Source organism: Taudactylus pleione, unplaced genomic scaffold (assembly GCF_031769625.1).
Source record: "Taudactylus pleione unplaced genomic scaffold, aTauple2 ptg000851l, whole genome shotgun sequence".
Classification (NCBI taxonomy): domain Eukaryota; kingdom Metazoa; phylum Chordata; class Amphibia; order Anura; family Myobatrachidae; genus Taudactylus; species Taudactylus pleione.
In genome coordinates, this window is record NW_028285253.1 from 1,281,073 (window position 1) to 1,306,097 (window position 25,025).

General features: G+C 38.4%; 1 protein-coding gene across 1 annotated transcript in view; it reads right to left on the reverse strand.

The window, feature by feature from the left end:
- Positions 1–1,530: 1,530 nt before the first annotated feature.
- Positions 1,531–25,025, reverse strand: part of LOC148474306 (uncharacterized) — a 41,539-nt gene continuing 18,044 nt past the window's right edge. Inside the window, exons 2-4 of the mRNA XM_088458793.1 lie at positions 17,178–17,516; positions 10,787–10,932; positions 1,531–1,650 (exon numbers count right to left, since the gene is read on the reverse strand). Of these exons, the coding sequence (XP_088314919.1) occupies positions 1,531–1,650; positions 10,787–10,932; positions 17,178–17,516 (605 nt within the window). The remainder of the gene's footprint in view (positions 1,651–10,786; positions 10,933–17,177; positions 17,517–25,025) is intronic.

Here is a 25,025-nt window from a genome sequence, read left to right on the forward strand (position 1 = left end):
AGGAAACAGAAAAATAGTTACTTAACAATTCATAAAACACAATAAGCTTATAATTGAATCTCATCTATATAACAAACTTATTTTATGCTTTATAATAGTAATGCTTTCTGAGTGTAACAGAAAAAAAAGTATACAACAAAAGAGCTTTATTTTTACAGTGTAGCAAAGGTACACAGTTGTCATAAAACAAGATGTGCAGTGCTCAGACTGAAACCTACAGAGTATAGCATGTAATTAAGTATAACATATGAAACAGAAATAACTTGTATGAAAGGCACTTCCATTTGTATTGACTCATTTATAATGATGCATAGCATACTCATTCTTGATCCTATTCTTTTTCTATAATGTAAAAATATGTGTCTCTTGTATATATTTTATATAGGGCAAAATAATATATTGAAGCAATGTACACTGTGTGAAAATTACAATTGAAGCAGATTTCCTTTATCATCTTAAAATTCTATTGGTAATATTATTTGTTGTTTATGTGAGTCTGGTTTAGAGTACCCAAGCCACTTGTCAATTTCAAATCAAGTTTCATATGCCAAAATTTTGTCTGCTATAAAAACGTGTGACCTTTTTAAACATATCTAATTATTTAAACTTAGCATCATAATTTTGTGTATTAACAGGACAGCTGGCAGATCTTTTGGGCCTGGTACTAGTGACATGGTCAAGTCTTTGTGTGTGTGTGTGGGGAGGGGGTGGGGGGGCGTAGCTACATTCTGTTTTAAATTCCATGGCCCTCCTTATATGATGCATTGACAGGACTTCCCCCAGACATGCCTGGTCCCAGGTGCTTTGTACCCATTCCTCCCTCTCTTGGTGCCCCTGTGTATTATCTCATGTTTTTCTAACTTGTTTGCCAAATCATGCTTACAGAGTACTAAATAAATTTTTTGATGACATCCATTAAGAAAAGCCTCTCAGAATATTGATGACAATAAAGCCAGGACAATTTTTTCTACAAATACCCATCACTAAAAATGTCAAAACCACTAGATTAATTTGACAATGATGTTTCACTCCAACTTTGCAAGATCACATGTATATGCAATAAGCAATGCACAGAATTGTATGGAATTACACAAATCATGGTCTTGTCCTGCATGATTTAAAATGCTTCTGAGCATAAACAAACATTTCTACTCGATAAAACGTAAATAAGGTTTACTATAGGTAATTTACGAACAGGTAAAATGAGAAGAAAAAGCGAGTTCTATTTTACAGTGATGATGACCAAGTACATTTTGTGGGCTAATGAAAGTCCTGCATATTATATCATTTAGACGACACCCCTAATTATTACATTTACTTTTGTCATCTAAAATACTCTTCATTGAAGCCTCTTTTATGACTTCATTAAATCAGGAGTTAAAGGATACTTTGTGACTGTTTTGATTATTTTTTTTTTTATAAATCTGATTCCTGATAAGGTTTGCTTTTATTTCAAATTGCATTCTGTACTGGTCAAAAGGCAAGATCTGTATTAACAAAGTTATTTTTTTTTTTTTAGCAGATTTAAAATTAACAAGTGGTAGCTGTATTCGGAGGTTTGGTGTACATGAATGAATTTCCCATTGTGTTTCGACGGAGGGTTTGAGTCATATCCACATATGTGTTTTGATTCAAGCTTTGTTTTTTCTGCTGTTTAAAAAATAAACAAGAAACCACATAAAAAACAAGAAACACTCCTAGGAGCAAATTCACTACAGTCTTCTAAAGGCAGTAATGCCATTAAATAATTTTTATCAATCTGCTACATTGTAAGGTTAACCTTTTAGTTAGCATGGATTAATTATACCATATCAAAATTGTATTCATTAATGGTATAGAGTAATAAGTATTTTATCATAAAATGTAACATACTGTAGAAACAAATGTATTATTACCTAACAGTCTGCATATCATCACAATATAAAAAATAAATTATAATATTGAGTTGCCACACTTTATAATACCTTTTTCCTCTGTATCCACAACATACATTATTTGTGTCTTATGTAATATTATTGAGAATTTTACTTAGAACTAATACTTTAGAGTCAACATTCTGGGGCTCTTATAAAGTTGGAAGTATGCATTATTTTATTAGTGGAAAATACAGACTTCCAGACTTCCATACTTTGCATATGCAGAAAAAATAATTACACTTGCATCCATTTGCATATTTGTTTGCATCTTGTGCTTGCAACTCCCTTCACTTCAATAGCTGAAATGGAGGCATTCAAGAATATGGTAAGGGCATTTTCATGCAAATACGACTGGGGTAGTCATAGACAGAGATATATTCGCGTGATAGGATACATATCTCTTGTGGGTGCTTCACCCCTGATGCAAAATAAGTATTGATGATGTGTAGTAACCACCTCTGTTTAACTGACCCTCCCACTGATAGTTTATGCAGTAAATCATTAATGTGACCAGCCAGAGTATGAATCAACTAATACAAACTGCTTCTTCCCCCTTCAATCGAAAATTTCTGTAGAAGCTATGGACCAAGGAAGGTCAGGTACATCATACAAAGTGAGTGAAGAGCCCATAATGCAGTGGTTCCCCAACTTTCTTGAATCATGGCACCCTAGAGTTTCAGCATTTTTTTCACGGCACCCCTAGGCCAACAGTTTCATATTGAGGAGTACAGCAAAAATGATTTTATTAAAATTATCGTGCTTACCTGTCATCCTTTGGTTCAGTTATGTGGTGGTGGATTGGCAACTACCAGCAGTGGTTGACCATAAAAAAATTAAATGTGGTACTCCAGGGTGCCATGGCACTCAGTTTGGGAACCACTGCTGTAAGGCAATGCAGGGAGCACAAACAGCAACAACCCACTCAATATCAGCCAACATTGAGGGCCATAACAGAGCATCTTTATCCCTGCACTTGGTGAATTCACACCCAGGGTGCCCTTAGAGAACTTGATGTGCATAGATGTTCTACAAGGCATGAGGTATCACAAACTGTTAACCTTGCAGAATGCCATAAAAAAGGATCAGTTCATCATGCATGGAAAAAATGAGACAACTCCCTCGATAAAGAAGGCCAGCCAGTAAAGATGATATGGGACAGATGTTGAGAGAAAGCATCATTGAGCATAGCATAACAGAGCTCCTCAAAACATGTGGAAGACAAGGCATTAAATACATAACATTGAGATAATCATCACCATCAGTGAAATCTGAGCGTGGGTGGTAAGCATGGAACAGAATGTCAGCAACGTGTAGTTCCTTGCAACATTTATACACCATGACCAGGTGCTATTGTTGAAGCATTAGCATGAAAATTGGATCTGGCCAGAGGTAGAGTGTAGAGGTTTGTGCAGAACAGTGAAGGGTGTTGGTCTATTTTTACCAAAACACCCTGCCCTAGATGAATTGGTGATTTTTTTTGTGGGCAAAGACCAATGCCTACAGTTCTTTCTCAATTTGAACATACCATGACTCTCTCTCAGTGAAGGTCCTAGGGGCAATTGCAATGGGTTTGTTGTGCTGCATGCAGACAAGTCCTAGACGGTGTTGAGCGGCATCTGCAGATATGAGAACTTGGAGGTGAACATCAAAGAACTGGAGTACAGGACTACTGGTTAGTATAGACTTGAGATGGGAAACAGCTGCATTGTGGCAATCCATCAAACACTTAGGGATAAATTTACTAAAGTGAGAGTTTTTAGAAGTGAGTTTTAAAAGTGATGTTGCCCATAGAAAACAATCAGATTCTACTTAACATTTAACTAGCACCTTCTAGAAGATAATAGCAAGAATCTGATTGGTTGCTATGGGCAACATCACTTTTAAAACTCACTTCTAAAAACTCTCACTTTAGTAAATTTACCCCTTAGTGTCATTATGCAGGAGACATATAAAGCTTCTTACACTCTGCAGCAGCACTTGTCATGGTTTAACTTTATTATGATCTCATGGATTCTTTACAGAATTTTATTGAGGTGCATATCATGTTACTCCATGGTGTGGGCACAAATCAGGATATCATCCACAATGATCTCACATGGGTGAGATGCTTCATGCACTGCTGGGATACTTCACTGCCAGTGAATGTACTGTAGGGCATTCTGAGAATGGCATATCTACTCAAATTTGTCATGAACGTCGTGAGCATGTATGATTGCTTATTGAGGAACAGTTTGCCAAAATCCACATTTGCCATCCAGAGTCATAAATATTTTCTCATTGCACATATCAGTAATCACTTGCTCCATGGTTTTTAGGGGATGATGTGGTCTCATAAGGTCCTTGTTTAGATGCACTGGGTCAGTGCAGATGTGTACAGAGCTGTCCTATTTCACTGCAGCAATGATGGCAGATACCCACTTTCACTACTGGTGCAATGACCCCTAGTACCCTTATACAGTAAAGTTCTGCTATTACCCTATTGTTCATGGCAAGAGGAACACATCTTAGGGCGCACACTGTGGGTGGGATAGATTCTTCTAGATGCATGTGATAAGTCACTGGTAATTTCCCAATAGTATAAGTGATGTCATATAAATCTGCAGAGTACCTAATTTCTGGGACATCCTGTTGAATAAAATGCACCTCAGTACTTAAAGTGCTTTATACTATTATACTATATTATACTTTATACTATACTTTATATGATACTTTATATATTATACTATTATAGCTTTATACTATTTGGCAGACCCAGAAGCAGTTTGACATCACTGTCCACTATGCAAAACTGCAACAAACTGTCTCTGGCCACACCCTGGGTCTTGATTACCTGACCAATTCAATTCAAGGTGTAACAATTGCCTATGGGTGTGTTGGGGTTGGTGTGGTGGAGTCGTTCCTGTGACTTAACGTTACTCTTGGCGCCACTATAAATCTCTATTTTGATAGCATTGTAGGTTTTTCTTTTATGTTGGTAAATATTTCACCTTTTTAATTTGTAAGGTCAATTCTTTCATAGTTGAAACTGGTGTCTGGAGTAGTTTCTGGTGCTGACTGACCAGTGCTCAATCGGGCAGCATGAGCCTGCCTGTCTTCCTTCTCAGGCATGGATTGTACAAAGTGATTCATTTTGCCACAAGCATTGCAGCATGAAACATATGCAGGACATTTATGATGCTCATAGGAATGGCTACCACACTTCACAGCATGCACCAACTACTGTGTGTAGTGCTGGAGGTCTCATACTGTACATCACTCTCTTTAAATTTTTATGCACTTTTGTTAGACTGGTTGTGCAGCATACAGTTGTGTATGTAATCGCTAGTGATAACTCCTACTCACGCAGTAGATGTGCGAGTGTTGTATCGTTGTAAGTCCCACAAACAATCCTTTTCTTGATGAGCTCACTTGTGAGTGCACAATAATCACATCTCTTGGCTAACAGTTTCAGCCTGGCAGTATATGATTCAATACTCTCAGCAGGGTTTTGCACAGCAGTATTGAAAGTCGGTCTGTCCTGAGGATTTTTTTTTCAGGTAAGCATATGCCATGAAGTTTCTTGATTAATATCTCTGGATCCTTATTATTCTCCTACTCCGCATAGACAAATGTATCAGTCTTGGCAACTGCCTCTGTGCCAGCAAGATTTAAAAAGTTTAAACCTATATATTTTTTTATTTATCTGATTTCCTGGCTTAACAGTAAATATGCCACTCTTTCTTGAATTTGAGCCACACGTATGCAATGGCATCATTGAAGACCAGTGATCATATGTGTCGGTGACCCTGAGTCATCACAGCCAAATTTCTGGGGCCATGTAAAGTGGCCTGTGAGTGAAGATGCTGGAGCACTACAGAAAAGTGTCTTTACTAGCAGGAGACATAACCAACATGGGCATCAGGACATTTCCTGAATACAAAGTAGATGGTGTAATGCAACCTCTGCCAATCACATACAGCAAACATCTACAGGTTTGATACAGCACCCATTAAGATTACCTGTACTATACTGTGCATATACACACAAAGCAATATGACTGTTTGATAGGAATGGAAAACAACTGGATCACTGAGCAGTTTGGTCATACTTGCAGGTGGCCAAATTGCACTGTTCTGAATGTTTAGGTACAACCCATAACACTAAAATTGCAGTGAGAATTAGAGTGAGATCTGCCTATCCTGACAAAACTATGATCAAACCCATGATGGGGGCCTGAATTATATTTTGTTCAAAGAATAAAACAAAAACAAAATAACAGTTAAAAAAAACAACATTGTATATTTTGATTGCATATATGTGGTAAGGGAGGTAATAGAAGCAGTTGGGAGGAAGATATTCTCTATGCGGGAGAGAACCATATTGTTCATGTCATTCATGACCAATCACCATGCAATGATATGCGGTGAGAGAAGAGGCGCAACCATTGTATTGGTGAACGGATGAGAGACACACACAGTGACCTGGATCTATATATACAGTATATATATAATATAAATAAGTCAGATACAAATGAAGGTAAGTACAAATGTTTCGATTCTCCTTTAATGCATCATCATCACTGATACATTATTTACCTGAGTGCTGCCTTCTCTGCGTGTATGTTTGGGCTTCTGTTTGGAGTTCCCACGGAAGGCACCGGGGCCATTGCAGCTATATTATGTGGAGGGCCGCCTCTATTTTGACTGTGTATGTATATATATATATGGCAGCATAGACAGCTAGTGTGCTTATACAATTAATGATACAATTAATGGTATGGTCTATATTTACACCCATTTATTACGGTGTTTTGTGATATTATACATTAGACTTATGCAGATATCTTTTATCTTGTGATGTTTCTACAATATTATGCATGCAGCTCATTCAATTTCATTTAATTATTTTCTTACTTGGTGTTTTTAATGGTTGAATGTGTTTCCATTGTTATTGTGAACTCATGAACATGCTAATTAGCCATTTTGGTGCCCATATGTCAATTAGAAAGGTCCCTATCTATTTCTGTTTTGACAGTTGGTCTGGTAACTTGAGAAAGGGTACTTTGTTGCCCGAAACGTTGCTGTATCTGTTTTGGACTTATGTCCGAAATAAACACTTTGGTGTCTGGATTTTATTTTTGAGTGCCGTTTTTCTACAACTATACGTATTTATATATATATATATATATACAGTGTTCGCGCTGAGCAAAAAAAATTGTGGGTCCCGGGGACCCCTCACTTTAAAAAATTGGGGTCCTTCACCACTTTTTCTGGGTCCCGTCACATATTATTGGGCTTGAGGACAGGCAGGAGTTGGAACAGTGCTGGGGGTAAAGGCAGTTGGGGTATAGGGGGTTGGGGTAAAGCTGGGGGTAAAGGCAGGGAGAAGTTGGGGTAGAGCTGCAGCTAGAGGGGAGTAAGGGCAGGCAGGGCTGGGGCCAGGGAGGGGTAAATGCACACAGTTGTTGAGACAGTGCTGGGGGGCAGGGAGAAGGTTAGGGACAGGCAATGCTGGGTGTAGGAGGGGACAAGGGTAGATAGCAGCTAGGACAGTACCTGGGGGGGCAAAGGGGGTTTGGGGAAGTGTCGGGTCAGGATAGCAGCTGGGACAGCACTGGGGTCTAGAGAGGGGGCAAGTGTAGATAGCAGCTTGGGCAGTATAGGAGGTAGAGGGGGGAAAGAGTTGTTAGCAGCTAGGGCAGTACTGGGGACAAGGAAGAGGTCAGGGGGCAGGCAATACTGGGGTTAGGTTGGGGCAAGGGTAGATAACTAGGGCAGTACTAGGGGGCAAGGAGGGGTTACGGGAAGGTAATACTGGGGCATTACTTGGATTAGGGAAGGGTTAGCATTGCAGTTGGGGCAGAACTGAGGGTAGGGAGGGGGTAAGGATAGACAGCACATGGGGTACAATTGATGCAGTTATCAGTCCTCCGAATGCACCCTCCTACTGCCCTTTATATAGGAATGGTACCTTAAGTAGCAGTTCTCGGGCAGTATCTTCTTATTCACAATGTCTGGCTGGGTGCAGCGACGGTTGATGCTAGATCCTATGTAACCGTGCAGCGATGTGGCGTGGTGTCTGCCGCGCAGTGATTGGCTGGAGGGAATGCTGCAGGGTGACTGGCTGGAGGGGACGCTGCGCGGTGACTGGCTGGAGGGAACACCGCGCGGTGACTGGCTGGAGGGAACACCGCGCGGTGACTGGCTGGAGGGAACGCCTCGGGGTGATTGGCAGAAGGGGATGCCGCGCGGTGACTGGCTGGAGAGGACGCTGTGCGGTGACTGGCTGGAGGGAATGCCGCGGGGTGATTGGCAGGAGGGAATGCCGCGCGGTGACTGGCTGGAGAGGACGCTGCGCGGTGACTGGCTGGAGGGAATGCCGTGCAGTGACTGGCTGGAGGGAATGCCGCGGGGTGATTGGCAGGAGGGGATGCCACGTGGTGACTGGCTGGAGGGGACGCTGCGCGGTGATTGGCTGGAGGGGACGCCGCACGGTGATTGGCTGGAGGGGACGCCGCAGGGTGTTGCATTATGGCGTGGTGTCTGCCGCGCGGTGATTGGCCGGAGGGGATGTCGCACGGATATTGGCCGGAGGGGACGCCGCGCGGAGATTGGCCGGAGGGGACGCCGCCATGCAGGGATTGGCCGGGGAGATGCCAGACATGCAGGGATTGGCAGGTGAGACAGCTGCAGCACACACAGAGCCAGCGCGTCCTGCGGAACCCGATCAGTTTTTAAAACTGGGTCCCCAGGTTGCTGTAGCGCGTAAAAACGTGCTATAGCGCGTATTTTGCGAACCCTGTATATATATATATATATATATATATATATACACACACACACACACACACACACACACACACACACACATAACCAGTCCAAATAGAGGCTGCACTCCAAAAAAAAATATATATATATAGACAGTGCTATATTTCAGCATGAACAAGTAGCACATCCCGAACCTCTCTCTCATCATAATGTCCTGGCCCAAAATGTATTTTTTTCCATAAGATAAGTTTAATTTTAAAGTCCATTTTGGGTGCCTTCTTTTCTAATAACTATATATATATATATATATATATATATATATATATATATATATATATATATAAACATATATATATTATATATATATGTGTGTAATATAGATAATATATGTAATTGTTTATCAGTGGCCTTCCACAGTTCCTGAACCTATTTTTCCAGAAATGTGTGTATATATATATATATATTTACACACACACACACACACACACACACACACACACACACACACACACACACACACACATATATATATACATGGGAATCAACAAGGTGTGGGCACTCACCGGACTCACAATCTCCGAAACTCAAAGGCCTGTGTTTAATCCAACGTTTCAGTCTTAATTCCAGATTTTACTCAGAGACCATCTGCAGTTAACATCAAAATACATTTATATAACTAAACAAGATACTCACCCAGATGCTGCAAAATGCGATGCCAGCGGGGAGGGAAGAGGCGTCATCAAACAGCGTCTCATGGAGACGACATCACATTCCGCCCCGCACACATCGTAACCATGGTAACCAAAATAAACACTACCATAAAGAACAGCAAACAAAAAACATATGTAGGAAGATCTCAAAATTAAATAAGACCTGCTATCATAGCTGTAGAAAAAAACAATAAAAATCAGTAATTAAGTCTCCCCGAATTAACTTGCTGGTCCATCCTACTAAAGTAAACATGTAAACATTCCACGGAACTGGAGAGCTAGGATCAAGGCAAAACAAGAAGCCAATTGGACAGTCATGATAAAAATCTGCCATCTACAGAATGGTGAAGATGAAATGAGGGTGGACATTTCAGCAAGACAATGATCCCAAACACTCAGCCAAGACACTATCCATTGGTTTCAGAGAAAGAAAATAAAGCTGCTAGAATTGCCCAACCAATCACCTGACTTGAATTCAATTTAAAATCTATGGAAAGAACTAAAGATCAGAGTTCATAGAAGAGGCCCACGGAACCCTCAAGATTTGAAGACTGTTTGTGTGGAAGAATGGGCCAAAATCACACCTGAGAAATGCATGCGACTAGTTACTTCATACAGGAGGTGTCCTGAAGCTGTCATTACCAACAAAGGCTTTTGTACGAAGTATTACATTTTAGTAAGCGTGTTCAATACTTTTTCCCTGTGTCATTTCACATTATTACACATAACTTAATTTATTGACATCTATGGTTTGATTTCTTTGCATGTGTGGATTGCATGGGTTGTTGCTGACATTTGGTGAACATTTCATTACAGTAGCCCTATTACAAATATATTTACTGAGAAAAATGTTGATGTGTTCAATGCTTATTTTACCCGCTGTATATAAAATCATTATTTTTATAAAATAATGAATAATGAATGCCTTCCTCTGCAGCTCTCTACATTCTACTGAGATGAGCAAGGTGCTCATCTCACTTCACAATAGAAATGCCTTGGATATCCTATAGAGAGCACAATGTTTGGTTAAATTGACCAAAAAGACTCTACAAAATCCATATAAAAACTGTGAGTGGACAGCTTTACAAAGTGTGTGGGTAAGCTAATACAAGTCACTATCTAGTTTAATTTTCATTATCTTGCGCATTTCTGGACAATGTAGTCCTTCTTTGTTCAATGGTACAGCCCAACTGCAAGCTTTAGGTACAACTGTCTTAAGAGGGAAATAACATGCGCAATAACAATTTGTAAATTATATCACTAAATAATTTACAAATAGACAACCAAAACCCAAATACTTAACCTTAATATTTTCTTTGATTCTACATAATTTACAGCATATGCTATTTCTGCCATGGAAAGAGAACAATAACTTAATAATCACATAATAATGGTTTGAAAATAAAATACTTACAGACATCTTGAATTTGATAAACACCAAAGACAGCACCAAGAGAATAAACAAAATAAAAATTGTGATGATATATGGCACATAAGCAAATTGACGTGAATTCCCAATGGCAGTGTCTACTGCATTTTCTTCTTTTTTAACTTCTTTTTCTAAAGAGAGAATGAGAAAAATATCAATGCATTTTGTGTTTTCTTGTTTCTCAGCTGGCAGATAATTATTTGGTGAAAAAATCAGTGGTGCCTGTATTTATCCTTAAACCTTATTGTGCTTGAAGTTTGGATGTAGTCTGTAGAATAGAGATCCATGTGAAAATTCAAAAGCACAATGACAAAAATACTAGAAATGTTATATAATGTGACCTATTTACTTATTACTATTTATGCTGTAACTCTCAAGACAGTTCTAATAGTTATTTGGGCTCCATAGTCTTTAATACTTAAAGATTATATTTAATGTCCGCAGAATCAGTGTTTTGAATAGTAATTATTTGTAATCTTATGTTCTCGTTTTTATTCTGCAGATTAAGTACCACTGTTAGATAGACATTATTTCTCCGAGTTTAACCCTTCACTTTATGCTGCACATTAAAAAGAAATTAATGTGGAATGAAATAAAAAAAAGAACTATCCAATAAGAGAAGCTGTGTGGGCTTGGATTTTCCTTGTTGAGTATGGACATAAATGTGCATATTTACACAAATACAGTACATACAGAGAACAAGGTTTTAATTTGAGGAACAATAGTATTTCAATTAGATAAAGGTGTAGAGTCGGCATTGTTTTCTGGGAGGACTCACAGTATTTTAATATCTGGCTGTAAGGTGGTGGTCATTATCCTTTATCCTATATCTTTTAATAGAATCAGTTTTGCGCTTTCCATTTAAACTTTTACTGGAAAGTGCATTTCCACCAAATGAAATAAAAATATTCAGACACACATATTATTATTATTAATTATTATTATTAATTTATATTTTGAAAATCATATTAAATGAAAAATGTTACAAAGAAAGTCCAGATATCCTTTTAATCTAATGATTATTTAAGACATAATTTAAGCTAAATTAAGCAGTATTTTATGAGAAAATATTAAAGTTAAAATTAAAGAAACAGGCAGACCTACTTTTAATTTTTATCTAACTATTAATTTGTTATTTTGTTTATATAGTTTTGTTCAGGGTTTCTCAGATAAAACTTGTTGGTAGTTACTGCTTTGCGCTGGGCTGAGGGGCTCACAGCGCCCCCTCCCCGGCGCGCAGCAGCGCTGCAAAAGTATGTTTGTTTTTTTCAAGGGGGTGTGGCCATGCCTCCCATGATCAGACCACACCCCCCTCTTTACTGGGGCCCTGCGGCACTCTCTACACCCCTGCCCCCACCCACTCCATGACAGAATCGGACAGAGGAGAAGACCAGCAGAGATGGAGCTATTTGGGTGAGAACAATTCAACCACCACTCTGCACAACATAGTGTCTATCTAGAAGGTGATACTGTCCCTATCATTGTTACCAAAGGTGCTGGTGCACAGAGTGGCGCTTGGAGAAGGTGAAAAAGGTGGACCGGTGTGTGGTTTAAGATACCCAAAGCCAACCAAACTGCAGTACTATTCACTGGTTGTTTGACATTGGATTATAGTATACCCAGGATTAAGACTGGACTTCAAGTATTTTTAATAAAAGACTGTGGGATAACATAAGGGTAATTCACAGGATTATTTGGAACAACATCACAGTGCTGTGTGGAGACAGTGAGGAACGTGGAAGTTGTATTCTCCTAGGAGGTTTTCTTCATCCGCATCCAATACCTCTATATATTTTGTATTCTAATCTAAGTACTATTTATTTTTATTTTATTTACAATTTCATTTTTACATATTCAATCCTTGTTTTTGTTTTGTTTTTGTTTTTCCATATTATAACAATTGATTTGAGTTATGCAACACAGTGACTAATTGAGTGCAATAACATATTAACATAGACTGGATGAGCGCCGCAATTTTCTAATATTGTATATGTGTTTTGAGGGGTTGTTTGGGATACCCTCTATATTGCAGGCTGCTGTCCGGTGTTTCTACAGTATTGTGGCACGGAGCGCTGATATAGTGTATTGTACCATACTGTTTTACATATCTATAGTATTATAGTATATGCACATTAAATAGCCAGGTGTTCTAACTTAAAATCCAGTAGATATACCTACTTCTGGTGTCTACTAGCTAGCCGTTTGTTTCACATGCAATATAATTTAAAACAAAATTCTGTAATTTGGTGTATTTCATGAACTTGCTCTTTGTTATTAATTTTGTACCTCCATTTCTGTAGTACTGCACCTGAATTTTTTTTACTAAAATTAACTACACAATTTGTTTGAGCTGGAGGACAAATATATAGCTGCAATTTCAGAGGTTGGGTATGGGTTCCCGGCAGTCGGGATGCCGACGGTCAGAATACTGACAACGGCATCCCGACAGCCAGAATCCCAACAGAGGGTGGTATTCAATTAGTTTAGCGTACGCGATAATGTTTTGACTGCCAGATTTTTTGCCTACATTGCGTATTTTAGCTGCAGAAACTTATCGTATGCATACCCGGTATTTGCCCTATTCAATTCCAAAAGACACGAAAATGGCGACACGCGATGTCAGAACAGGAAGAAAGTGTTGTCAGAATCAGGGAAATCAGCCTGAACCCCTTCAAAAAAATGCAGAAACTTTGAATCAATGTAGTAGTGCCCGATTAGCCCTACTAAAATTGTTTGGGGTACTTTTGTTGGTACAATTGCCTCTAATTGGTGAAGAATGGCATTAAGCAGTTTTTTTTATAGAAAATAAGTAGTCCTGTCAAGTTTGGGGTACTTGAAAATGGGTGCAAGCATATTTTAAAGTCGCTAAAGTGAAGTTTAAAAAAACTTAAAATACGCACCTGAAGCAAGCACCTGCAATCAAAAAAACACTTTACCCATACTTGCAGACCCCCCAAAAGTCTAATTTTTTATGTTTGTACTTTTTCACCCCAAAATTCAAACTACTTTTTTGGGGTGTTCCTTACTTTTTTTTTTTTTATAGATTTTTTGACGCAGTCATCCTTTGGGGGCCTGTTCCAAGGGTTCTGAGAGGTTTCCCCACTTTTACACCACAAAATAAAAAAAATGCACTTCTTTTCTCCTGCTATTCGGAGGCGAATCTTTTTCGCCTATTACATTGCATTGACTTTCCACGTACGCGAAAAGCGGATGGAATTGAATAAGGAGATAAGTTTCCGACAAAGTATCGCAATCGGCGATACTTTTTCGCAGATCTCAGCTTTTCGCTTCTAATTGAATAAGGTCCAGAATTAGGTAAGCTTCCTATCCCTAAAAAAAAAAGATGGAGATGCAGGTAGAAGTAAAATATAATTGAGGGCTCGGGGTTGGTATTTAAAGGCTTTTTGTATATATGTGTATATGATTTTTTTCTCTTAGATACTCTTTGGGTACTATATGCTCCATCAGATTGTGGCTGCCAGGGCATGCTTTCACCCTTTTATAGTGTGATCAACCTGACCTAGCAAACCCTGGTACTGCTTGCTGATTTTGTAGGTAGAATCGATTCTTGTTTTACCCATCTCTAGTAACAAACAGGCCAGGCTATAGCAGTGGAGCTAGGTAGTCATTTTGGCATATCTCCCAACTGTCACACATGTTTGATCAACAGTAGATGCCAAAATAGGCTTAGAAATACACCTCAAAGTTTGCTCACTCTAGTATTATTTTCACTATAAGTTAAGGCAGGACGTTTTAAATTGTATGCACACTGCAGGAAGCAATTCTGTTAACAAGAGTACATTCAATTAAATTAAATGACTGTTTAATGTTTATAGCGAACATATACAATATTGTGCAAAAGTTTTAAGCAGGTGTGGAAAAACTGTTGCAAAGTAAAGGTGCCCATACACGGTAAGATTTTTTACCCGATATGGATAGTTTCAACAGGTTGTACAGACCAATCTTATGAAAATAGGTGTTTTTTGTGTCTTCTGCGACCCCGATGCGCGTCCCCGCCGTCCTCTATTTGGATCGCAGATCAGATGGTTTTGCAGAGAGATCTACGATCTTTTGAGTACAATGTGATACACTTCTATGCATCTTATCCTATGATCGTAATGATCAATTGTACACCATTTGACCACATCTTATGAAAAATTTCAAGGGAAATCGTACAACACGTCTTACCAACTTTGAATCGCACAGTGTATGGGGACCTTAAGAATGCTTTCAAAAATAGAAGTGTTAATAGCTTATTTTTATCAATTAATAAAATGCAAAGTGAATGAATAGAAGAGAAATCTAAATCAAATCAATATTTGGTGTGAATATCTTTTGTATTCATAACAGTATCAATTCTTCTAGGTACACTTGCACAAAGTCAGGGATTTTGTAGGATTATAGTCAGGTGTATGATTAACCAATCATATGTAGGTTGAAACATAGGGCCTGATTCAGAGCCGGACGCTATTTGCGGATGGTCGTTCCAAAAAAGGGGCCGGCTATTTAAATTGAGCGCTCGCTCTTTGCGGTTTGTTGACGCCTCTATGTCTGAGCGAGCGAAAAATGCGCTCGCTATTTTGTAAAGACGCCCCTTTGCCGTTCGTAACACACGTCATCTCCGGTATTTATTAGATTAATCGGGTACATCGAAAGACATCTGAACTGCTCGCAGTGCTTGTGGTAGGTTTTTCTTACCGCTATCAGTGCGAGCAGGCTAAAAGACAACCAAGTGACGCTTCTTTACTAATTATGCACTCCCATTAAACGCCCTTTTGACCGTTTGACACGCCTGTGTTCGGATCTCCACTCCCCCGTTTTCAAGCACCTTCCCCTGTTACCACCCACAAACGGTACATTCTGTCAATCACATTAGCAGCCCCTCGCTGTTTTGCGAGTGCACGATTTCTGACCGCAACGACTGGTTTGCGCATGCGCATTACGACCCATACAAATGTGCAGTTGTGCGAACATCACTCAGAGTGAACGAGCGGCCGCTTACGAGCGGCTCTGAATCAGGCCCACAGTCCTTAACTGAAACAGAAACAGCTGTTTAGTAGGTTTAAAACTGGGTGAGGAACAGCCAAACTCTTCTACAAAGGTGAGGTTGTGGAAGACAGTTTCATGTCACAGGTCATACACCATGGCAAGATTGATTACAGCAACAAGACACAAGGTAGTTATACTGCATCAGCAAGGACTCTCCCAGGCAAAGATTTCAAAACAGACTGGGGTTTCAAGATGTGCAGTTCAAAATCTTTTGATGAAGCACAAAGAAACAGGCAACGTTGAGGACTGTAAACGCAGTGGTCGGCCAAGAAAACTTAATGCATCAGATGAAAGACACATCATGCTTACTTCCCTTCAAAATCAAAAGATGTCCGGCAATGCCATCAGCTCAGAACTGGCAGAAGTCAGTGGGACCCAGATACACCCATCTACAGTTCAGAGAAGTCTAGCCAGAAGTGGTCTTTCATGGAAGAAAGACATACCTTTAACGTGAAAACAAGGCCAAGCAACTCAATTATGCATGAAAACATAGGAACTTGAGTGCAGAAAAATGGCAGCAGGTGCTCTGGACTGATGAGTCAAAATTTTTAATATTTGGCTGTAACAGAAGGCAGTTTGTTCACTGAAGGACTAGAGAGCGGTACAATAATGAGTGTCTGCAGGCAACAGTGACACATGATGGAGGTTCCTTGCAAGTTTTGTGCTGCATTTCAGCAAATGGAGATGGGGATTTGGTCAGGACTACTTGTGTCCTCAATGCAGTCCTACAGACAGGTACTTATCCATTATGCAATACCATCAGGGAGTCATCTGAATGGCTCCAAATTTATTCTGCAGCAGGGCAATGACTCCACACATACAGCCAATGTCATGAAGAATTATCTTCAGCATAAAGAAGAACAAGGAGTCCTGGAAGTGATGATATGGCCCCCACAGAGTCCCTATTTTAACATCATTGAGTCTGCCTGGGATTACATGAAGAGACAGAAGCATTTGAGCAAGCCTACATCCACAGAAGATCTGTGTTTAGTTCTCCAAGATGTTTGGAACAACCTCCCTACCGAGTTCCTTCAAAAACTGTGTACAAATGTACCTACAGGAATTGATGCGGTTTTGAAGGCAAAGGATGTATTTGATATAGATTTCTCTTTTGTTCATTCACTTTGCACTTTGTTAATTGATAAAAATAAACTATTAACACTGCTATTTTTTTTAAAGCATTCTTACTTTGCAGCATTTTTTCCACACCTGCCTAAAGCTTTTGCACAGTACTGTATATATGTTTGATGTAGGTAAACAATAAAGGCTATTATATGTGCAGCATTAAAGTTATTGGCAATAGGAAGTAAAAACAATCATTACTGACCAAATGGCGCATGCACAATAATCAATGTTCCTTCTCCATAGATTTCCTGAGAGTTACCAGCTGCTCCATCACACAGATACAAGTCAGAGTCGTCTTCTGTCAGATTCCGCAAGGTTACACTGAAGTTTGTAACTAACCCAGAACAGGTCAAACGATCCTCATAATTGATTTCTGATGTATAATTATTAGAATTGTTGATAAACATTATTCTTGTGAAACGTTTTCTTAGATTAATGCCTGTAATTGTCTTTGTATTTGTCACAGTGCAGTTAATTACGGCAGTTCCTCCAGAATTAACAAATATGTGTCGAGGCTGTTGCTTTATACCATTTGAAGTACCTACATATATATTAAAAAAAAGCAATTATCACATTTTCTAACTCTTGACAATACTGTAAGACAGAGCAACAATTCCAAAATGATACAAATTGTCTGGTACTAAACTCAGCTGCCTGTAGTGATATATAGTATACTTGGGAGTATATTTATTAAAGAATATTTACCATAAACATTCTTTTTGGGGAGTATCCACAAACATTAAGGATTGCCAGAATGAATGATGGTGGGACAGCAGCAGATATCTCTGATTGCCAACATCAAAGCAGTACCAAACTTGAGATTGTCTGGCCCTGGACGATAACACCATTTGCCTATGGGCTACTCTTTTGCAGATTCTTCCAGAGAATCTACAGATCCACCAAATCTCTTTCCCCAAAGACACATGCACATACCATTGACAACATATCCGCAATACGGGTGGTGGACCCGAGTCCGTTTACACTTTCCTATTCAGCCTTTCCAGCACAAAGTGACACAAGTCAGCGTTACGCTAAAATGTTTACATGGATGTCTTTGTACGTATGTTTTGTGTGCATGTAGAAATCTCCCCTCCCTCAAGAAAACAGGCATAAAGTACATCCAGCTCTACATGAGCACCTAGGTAGCCAAATGTTATCTGTTTGGTTAAATCAAAGTGATACAATGAGGCATGAAATGTTGCAGTTATTGAAACAAAAACAGCTGTTTAACATAATTTATTTTTCATATTTATATATTTCAGTGTACGCAGGCCCCCATGTTTTGGGTTTGGTTCTAAATCGGCATTGAGTTTTGGTTTTAGCAAAACCAAACTCAAATGATTTGGATCTGGATATCTTTAAAAATTTATAAAAACAGCTAAAATCATGTAATATTGACCTGTTTTTATTCCTACAGTATTATTAACATTATTGACATTATTACCAGTTAATTTTCACCACCTCGTAGCTCACTATAATGTTTTCACCAATATTGGTCAACGGCCGCAGCGAACTTGCTGACTAAACTAAGTGACAAAGCAGTGACAAACATAATAGCACAGCAGTGGCAGACAGGATAGCAGTTTAATAAACTATAAGACCATATATAATGTTTTCATTAATCAACAAGTAGTAGCTTGTAGCTAATAGAAAATATATTTTATTACTGATACACTTCTTCAACCAGCAAATCAGAAATCACAGCACTCAGGCCAATACAGGTGAATCAAGCTAGAGTAACAGGTTAGCACATGAAATTGATGATTAATGATTATCAATTAAACTAAGCAACAGAGCAGCGGCAAAAACACATGCTAGTTTAAAAGAATATAGCATATCTACTGTATGAAACATAGTGGCAACATAGTGACACACAGCATGGAAGTTTTATAAACTATATAGTTGCAATTAAAAAAAAAAATCAATAACCAGCTCTGGCCACTGAGCCTGGTCTGGTATTGGATAATAGAGGGAAAGCGGCATGAGATCTCCCCTATTTTCCAATAACCAACACCAGGCTGAACCAGCTAGGGGGTTGACGCTATAGCAGGGAGACACGCAACGTGGGATCCCCTGCCATAACAGCAATCAGCCCCAAACTGGTTAGCCCAGGCCTGGAATTCCTTGCAAAGTCATGGGTAATAGCCTTAATTAGTTATTAATATTGTTCTTTGAAAGCACACTATTTAATGTATTAGTGTATTGTGAATGCTTGTCTGTTGTGTTCTGTTATGTAAATACTTGGCGAGTAGTTAACTGGAGTTAAATTCCTTGTATATTCTTGTATACTTGTCCAATAAAGTTTGATTCTGAATCTGATTCTGATTCTAGAGGTCCCAGCAAGCCTGCCCTGGCATGATGGCTCTTGTGCAACAACAAGTTTTGGCATGCCTGGATATTAAGGGCCTTCTGGCACTTGTAGTCCACCTCTAAAAAAAATATTAAAACAAACACATCACACACAATGCATATTATATACATTAAAAAACACCCCCTCTACACTCCCTCTTTCACCTCTTTATTACTTACAAACTGAAGGGGTCATGTGCTCTTCAATCCATGTAGCATTACTGATTCTTTAAAAAAAAAAAAAAATTGCACTGTCACCCGTGAAGAGTCTATTTGCAAAGTGACCGGTCACCCCATAGAAATAAATAGGGAATCGCTGATTGGCTGAGAGCTGCCATAGCATTTGTTCCCCTACTCCCAGAAAATTAGTTTCTCCCCATTTATTTCTATGTAAACAGTGTACAGTGCCGTGGGGCTCTGCTCATTTTGTTATTTTACCAAGACCATTGGATGCCTTTTTGGACTAAAGAAGAGCCCATCCAAGGATTTGGTAAGTATGTAATTAGTTTATTTGGGAGGTGGGTTTTAAAATAAAATATTACAACACTTGGCGTGAGAGTACTGTGGATATTTTTTTTACAGGCAGACTACAGGTGCCAGTGGACCCTTAATGTCTGGGCATGCTGGCACTTGTTGTTCCACAAGTGCAATCATGTCATGGCAGGCTGCCTCGGCCTAATAGTCCACCTGTAATTAACAATATAATTAACTATTTTATTACTGTTCCCCAATTTCTGAGGAATTCCAACCCTGGGCTGACCAGTTTGGAACTGGTTGCCATTATAGCAGGGGCACCCCACACTGTGTCTCCCTGCTATAGCGTCAGCCCCACAACTGGTTCAGCCTGGTGATGATTATTGGAAAATAGGGGTAACCCAATTCTGTTTTTCCCCTATTTGATACACCAGACCGAGCTCAGAGGTCTGGGGCTGGTTATTAGTTTTGGGGGGACCCCAAGCATTTTTTAATTAACCAGTAACTGTATTTTTACAGATAACTAAGCTTGCACAGATCATACTGATATGTGCAGTGCTTTCAGCCTGCCCACAAAGACAGAGCTGCTTCAGGGAGGAAAAGGAACTAGGAAGTACAGTAGACAAGAAGGGACTTATATGCAATCCAAAACACGTGAGATCTGACATTTCCGGGCTTATAATGTATTGCCTTGTTTCGAGACCCAAATTTACTGGGAAGAGTCAAGGTATTCCTTGGTTCGACCCAGATCCCCTAAGTTTGGGTATGTTCAGTTTTCAGTAAAACTGAACCTCTCATCTATGAAACAGCTGGCAGTGGTGAGAGTAGAGTGCTGGACTATCAATAATAATTATACCCGCTTTACATCCTCTATTACCAGTTCTTGTCATGATCGGATGTAGTTGAATAATTTTAGGTATGTGTTTTAATGTTATGTTTACACTGTTTTCAAATGTCACCAGGTGGGATCTTTAGGTGCTGCTAGGTTCCCTAATATGTCCCATAAAGAAGATATTATCTCAAGAGGGCATAGAGGCACCCAACTGTTCATAATAACTCATTGAAGTTGCACAGAGCACCAGCATCAGACTTTGCAGGCCATGCATCTGAAATGAGATGGTCAGCACATAAAACATTCTCACTGGAAAATACTATTATGGGTTAATTTCAAGTAATGTGTTGGAAATCTACCTCCAGGTTAATAACATTTATTTATATAGATATAGCTACATTTTTTGTGTTTTACAATTGTAATGTAATTATGCCATTTTGCTTGTATTAAGGGGAAAAGCCTTTGATGTTCCCAAAGTACTCCAGAGCCAGTCACTAGAAGGGCCCTGCAGGACCATCCCATAAAGAGGAGAGGTGAGGTGATAGCCAGGGTTGTCTTAACAGCAGTGTGGGCCCTGGGCAAAGCAATGCACTGGGGCCACTACCCATTCATTCACGGGAAAAAAATTTAAATGGTCAATAAAATTAAACCCTCCTGCTTGCCCATCAGACCTCTCACACATGCAGAGAAACTCTGTCTGAAGCTGGCGGATGAAATGAAACTGGGACTGAGGTGAAAACTCGTCACCGGGGGGGTGGGGGAGGTTAGATTAGAATACAGTGCACCGGCGTCTGGCTTCTAAAAATATCTCAATTTACCAACTGGCCGGGCTGCAGGGCGGTGGGTTAGTGGGTTCTTACAAGCTTTGGGCCCTTGGGCAACTGCCCTACAAGCCTAATGGAAGAGTTGGCCCTGGTGATAGCACTCCAATTAGTATATACTAAAACCACACCATACTTTGAATCAGACCAGTGGTTTTCTTTGAGACTTTCTAGAGGTTGTGGCTATTCTTAGGTTGGTTTAGGATCATGCCAGTGTTTGGATCTTCAAATTCTCCCTATACCAAAGAGAGAAAAAGATAATTCCTTTATGGGGCACTCACGGACTCAAAAGTTGTATCAATCGATATTAATAACATTGATCAAATTGAGGAATTGTCATGTAATTATTAAAACAACTTTTATTAACTTTTATTAATATTATTAATAATAAATAAAAAGTAGTCTGCGAAATATAATATTACTATGCAAAAACAAAAATCCTATTAATAAAATTGTGTTGTAACCAAATTATGCTGTGTATTTATTGCTATTATATCTAAATGGTCATATACCCAGGTGTCTGTAACTAAGGGGACATAACCATTATTCACTAATCTTCATGACAAATTGGATAATGTCTCAAGGGTCCATGAGTCTCATATACCTTCATAATCATGAAGAAAATTGTTGTAATCACAAATCCTTAAATGCTTGGATGATCAGATGTATGGAGATAATAAACTACCACTATTTAAACATCCATAGGTTTGTTCCTAATTATCCCGGAGTTAAATCACCTCTTGCAGAGGTGTCTAGATTGAAAAAACATCCAATGAGATATTGATCATTCATCAAGTGGCATGATTAAACCAAAAACAAACCATATAATCCTAATAATAAAGGGAAGTATCTTAATCTTCCTTCAAGTGCATTCTGAAATTAGCGGATTATAATGGATGTTACGGTGTATAAAGAATCAATATCATAAATATCTTACGATGGTTCCTGAGTTTTATATAACATTGACACAGTTCAAATATAGTATTATACTTTATTAGGTATGTTCAATCCTATAGTCCAAGAGTGTTCACATGGCCTCAATAGAAATAGCCATATATTTAATATGATATATTTTATACACATGCCATCTAGTTCAACAGCTTATGATGAATGATTGTAATACATATCCGAGATCAGTGTTATTATCCTTCATGGATCTCTTAAATATAAATACCTTTATCATAAAACTAATATTCTTAATCAGTAATAATCTCCGGGCGAGTCTGATTGTGATTTGTAGGTTTGTGTTACATTGACAGAGTTCAACGTGTCTCACTGTATCTTATATTGCAACATGTCAAATACATTGTTGCACTTTATTATGTATACTCCGTCCTCTGCTCCCGATCATATAGTCCCCCTGTCTAACAGACACCCTTCATTTTTAGTATCCTTATTTCATGGTGGTTACACAAACACAAACATATAACACATAACACATATAAAATTGATACACGCGGGACTGCATGCACCGCGTGTCTCCTGACGCGCGTTTCGCTACAACTGCTTAATCATAGGATCAACCCGTTGCACGGGCTGACAGTTCTTTTATTCGGTTCACAGGCCAATCAGAGTCTCATTTAATTTGATGGATATACACAGTAGCCAATCATCATCCTCCATATTGCGGGACTACTGTCTAGACCAATAGGAGCAGGCTGTCAGCTTCCCCATTGGTCAGATCTCGTATTTCACTCCTGATACCCAGAAAAAGGTGCTTGTCAGTTCTCCCACTGATCACACATACAAATCCAAGAATTAACTTAGTAAACAAATGGATTATGTTCCGTTATTTGGATGTAATAAATCGATAGTCACTAATAGTACCTACAACAGAAGTGTCTATCAGTGCTCCCACTGGTCACACTTATAAGTCCATGGGTTTATTCTATAACTAAATGAATTGTATTCCATCATTTTAGATATAATCAATCAATAGTCATATAACCAAATTCCCACCAATATGAATACATTGATTAAAAATACATTAAATAAAAATATCCAAACCAATAAATATTACATAAAAGATATGTATAAATTATATACTATATCCCTCCTAATCTAATAGACCTCCACAGTGTCATAACTATATGTACATAAATAATTAATATAAGAAAACTATGATCATAAAAAACAAATGCAAATATTACTAGTCCCCACAGTATATAACAAATATATGTGTATAGGTGCTATTATTAATACAATACTTTAAATCAATGTTATAATATAACATCTCAAAATTATTGTAACGTAGTTCATGTAGTGCCCAAATTAATAAAAAGTGAAATTAGTGAAAAAAAACGGAACAAAAAAACAAAAACACAATGTGAAAAAATATATAATTTATAAAAGGATCAATAAAATAAGGAAACGTGAAACAATTAGTGTGAAATTCATCAATCATTTCACACTAATTGTTTCACGTTTCCTTATTTTATTGATCCTTTTATAAATTACATATTTTTTCACATTGTGTTTTTGTTTTTTTTGTTCCGTTTTTTTTTCACTAATTTCACTTTTTATTAATTTGGGCACTACATGAACTATGTTATAATAAGTTTGAGATGTTATATTATAACATTGATTTAAAGTATTGTATTAATAATAGCACCTATACACATATATTTGTTATATACTGTGGGGACTAGTAATATTTGCATTTGTTTTTTATGATCATAGTTTTCTTATATTAATTATTTATGTACATATAGTTATGACACTGTGGAGGTCTATTAGATTAGGAGGGATATAGTATATAATTTATACATATCTTTTATGTAATATTTATTGGTTTGGATATTTTTATTTAATGTATTTTTAATCAATGTATTCATATTGGTGGGAATTTGGTTATATGACTATTGATTGATTATATCTAAAATGATGGAATACAATTCATTTAGTTATAGAATAAACCCTTGGACTTATAAGTGTGACCAGTGGGAGCACTGATAGACACTTCTGTTGTAGGTACTATTAGTGACTATCGATTTATTACATCCAAATAACGGAACATAATCCATTTGTTTACTAAGTTAATTCTTGGATTTGTATGTGTGATCAGTGAGAGAACTGACAAGCACCTTTTTCTGGGTATTGGGAGTGAAATACGAGATCTGACCAATGGGGAAGCTGACAGCCTGCTCCTATTGGTCTAGACAGTAGTCCCGAAATATGGAGGAGGATGATTGGCTACTGTGTATATCCATCAAATTAAATGAGACTCTGATTGGCCTGTGAACCGAATAAAAGAACTGTCAGCCCGTGCAACGGGTTGATCCTATGATTAAGCAGTTGTAGCGAAACGCGCATCAGGAGACACGCGGTACACGCGGTCCCGCGTGTATCAATTTTATATGTGTTATGTGTTATATGTTTGTGTTTGTGTAACCACCATGAAATAAGGATACTGAAAATGAAAAGTGTCTGTTAGACAGGAGGACTATATGATCGGGAGCAGAGGACGGAGTATACATAATAAAGTGCTACAATGTATTTGACATGTTGCAATATAAGATACAGTGAGACACGTTGAACTCTATCAATGTAACACAAACCTACAAATCACAATCAG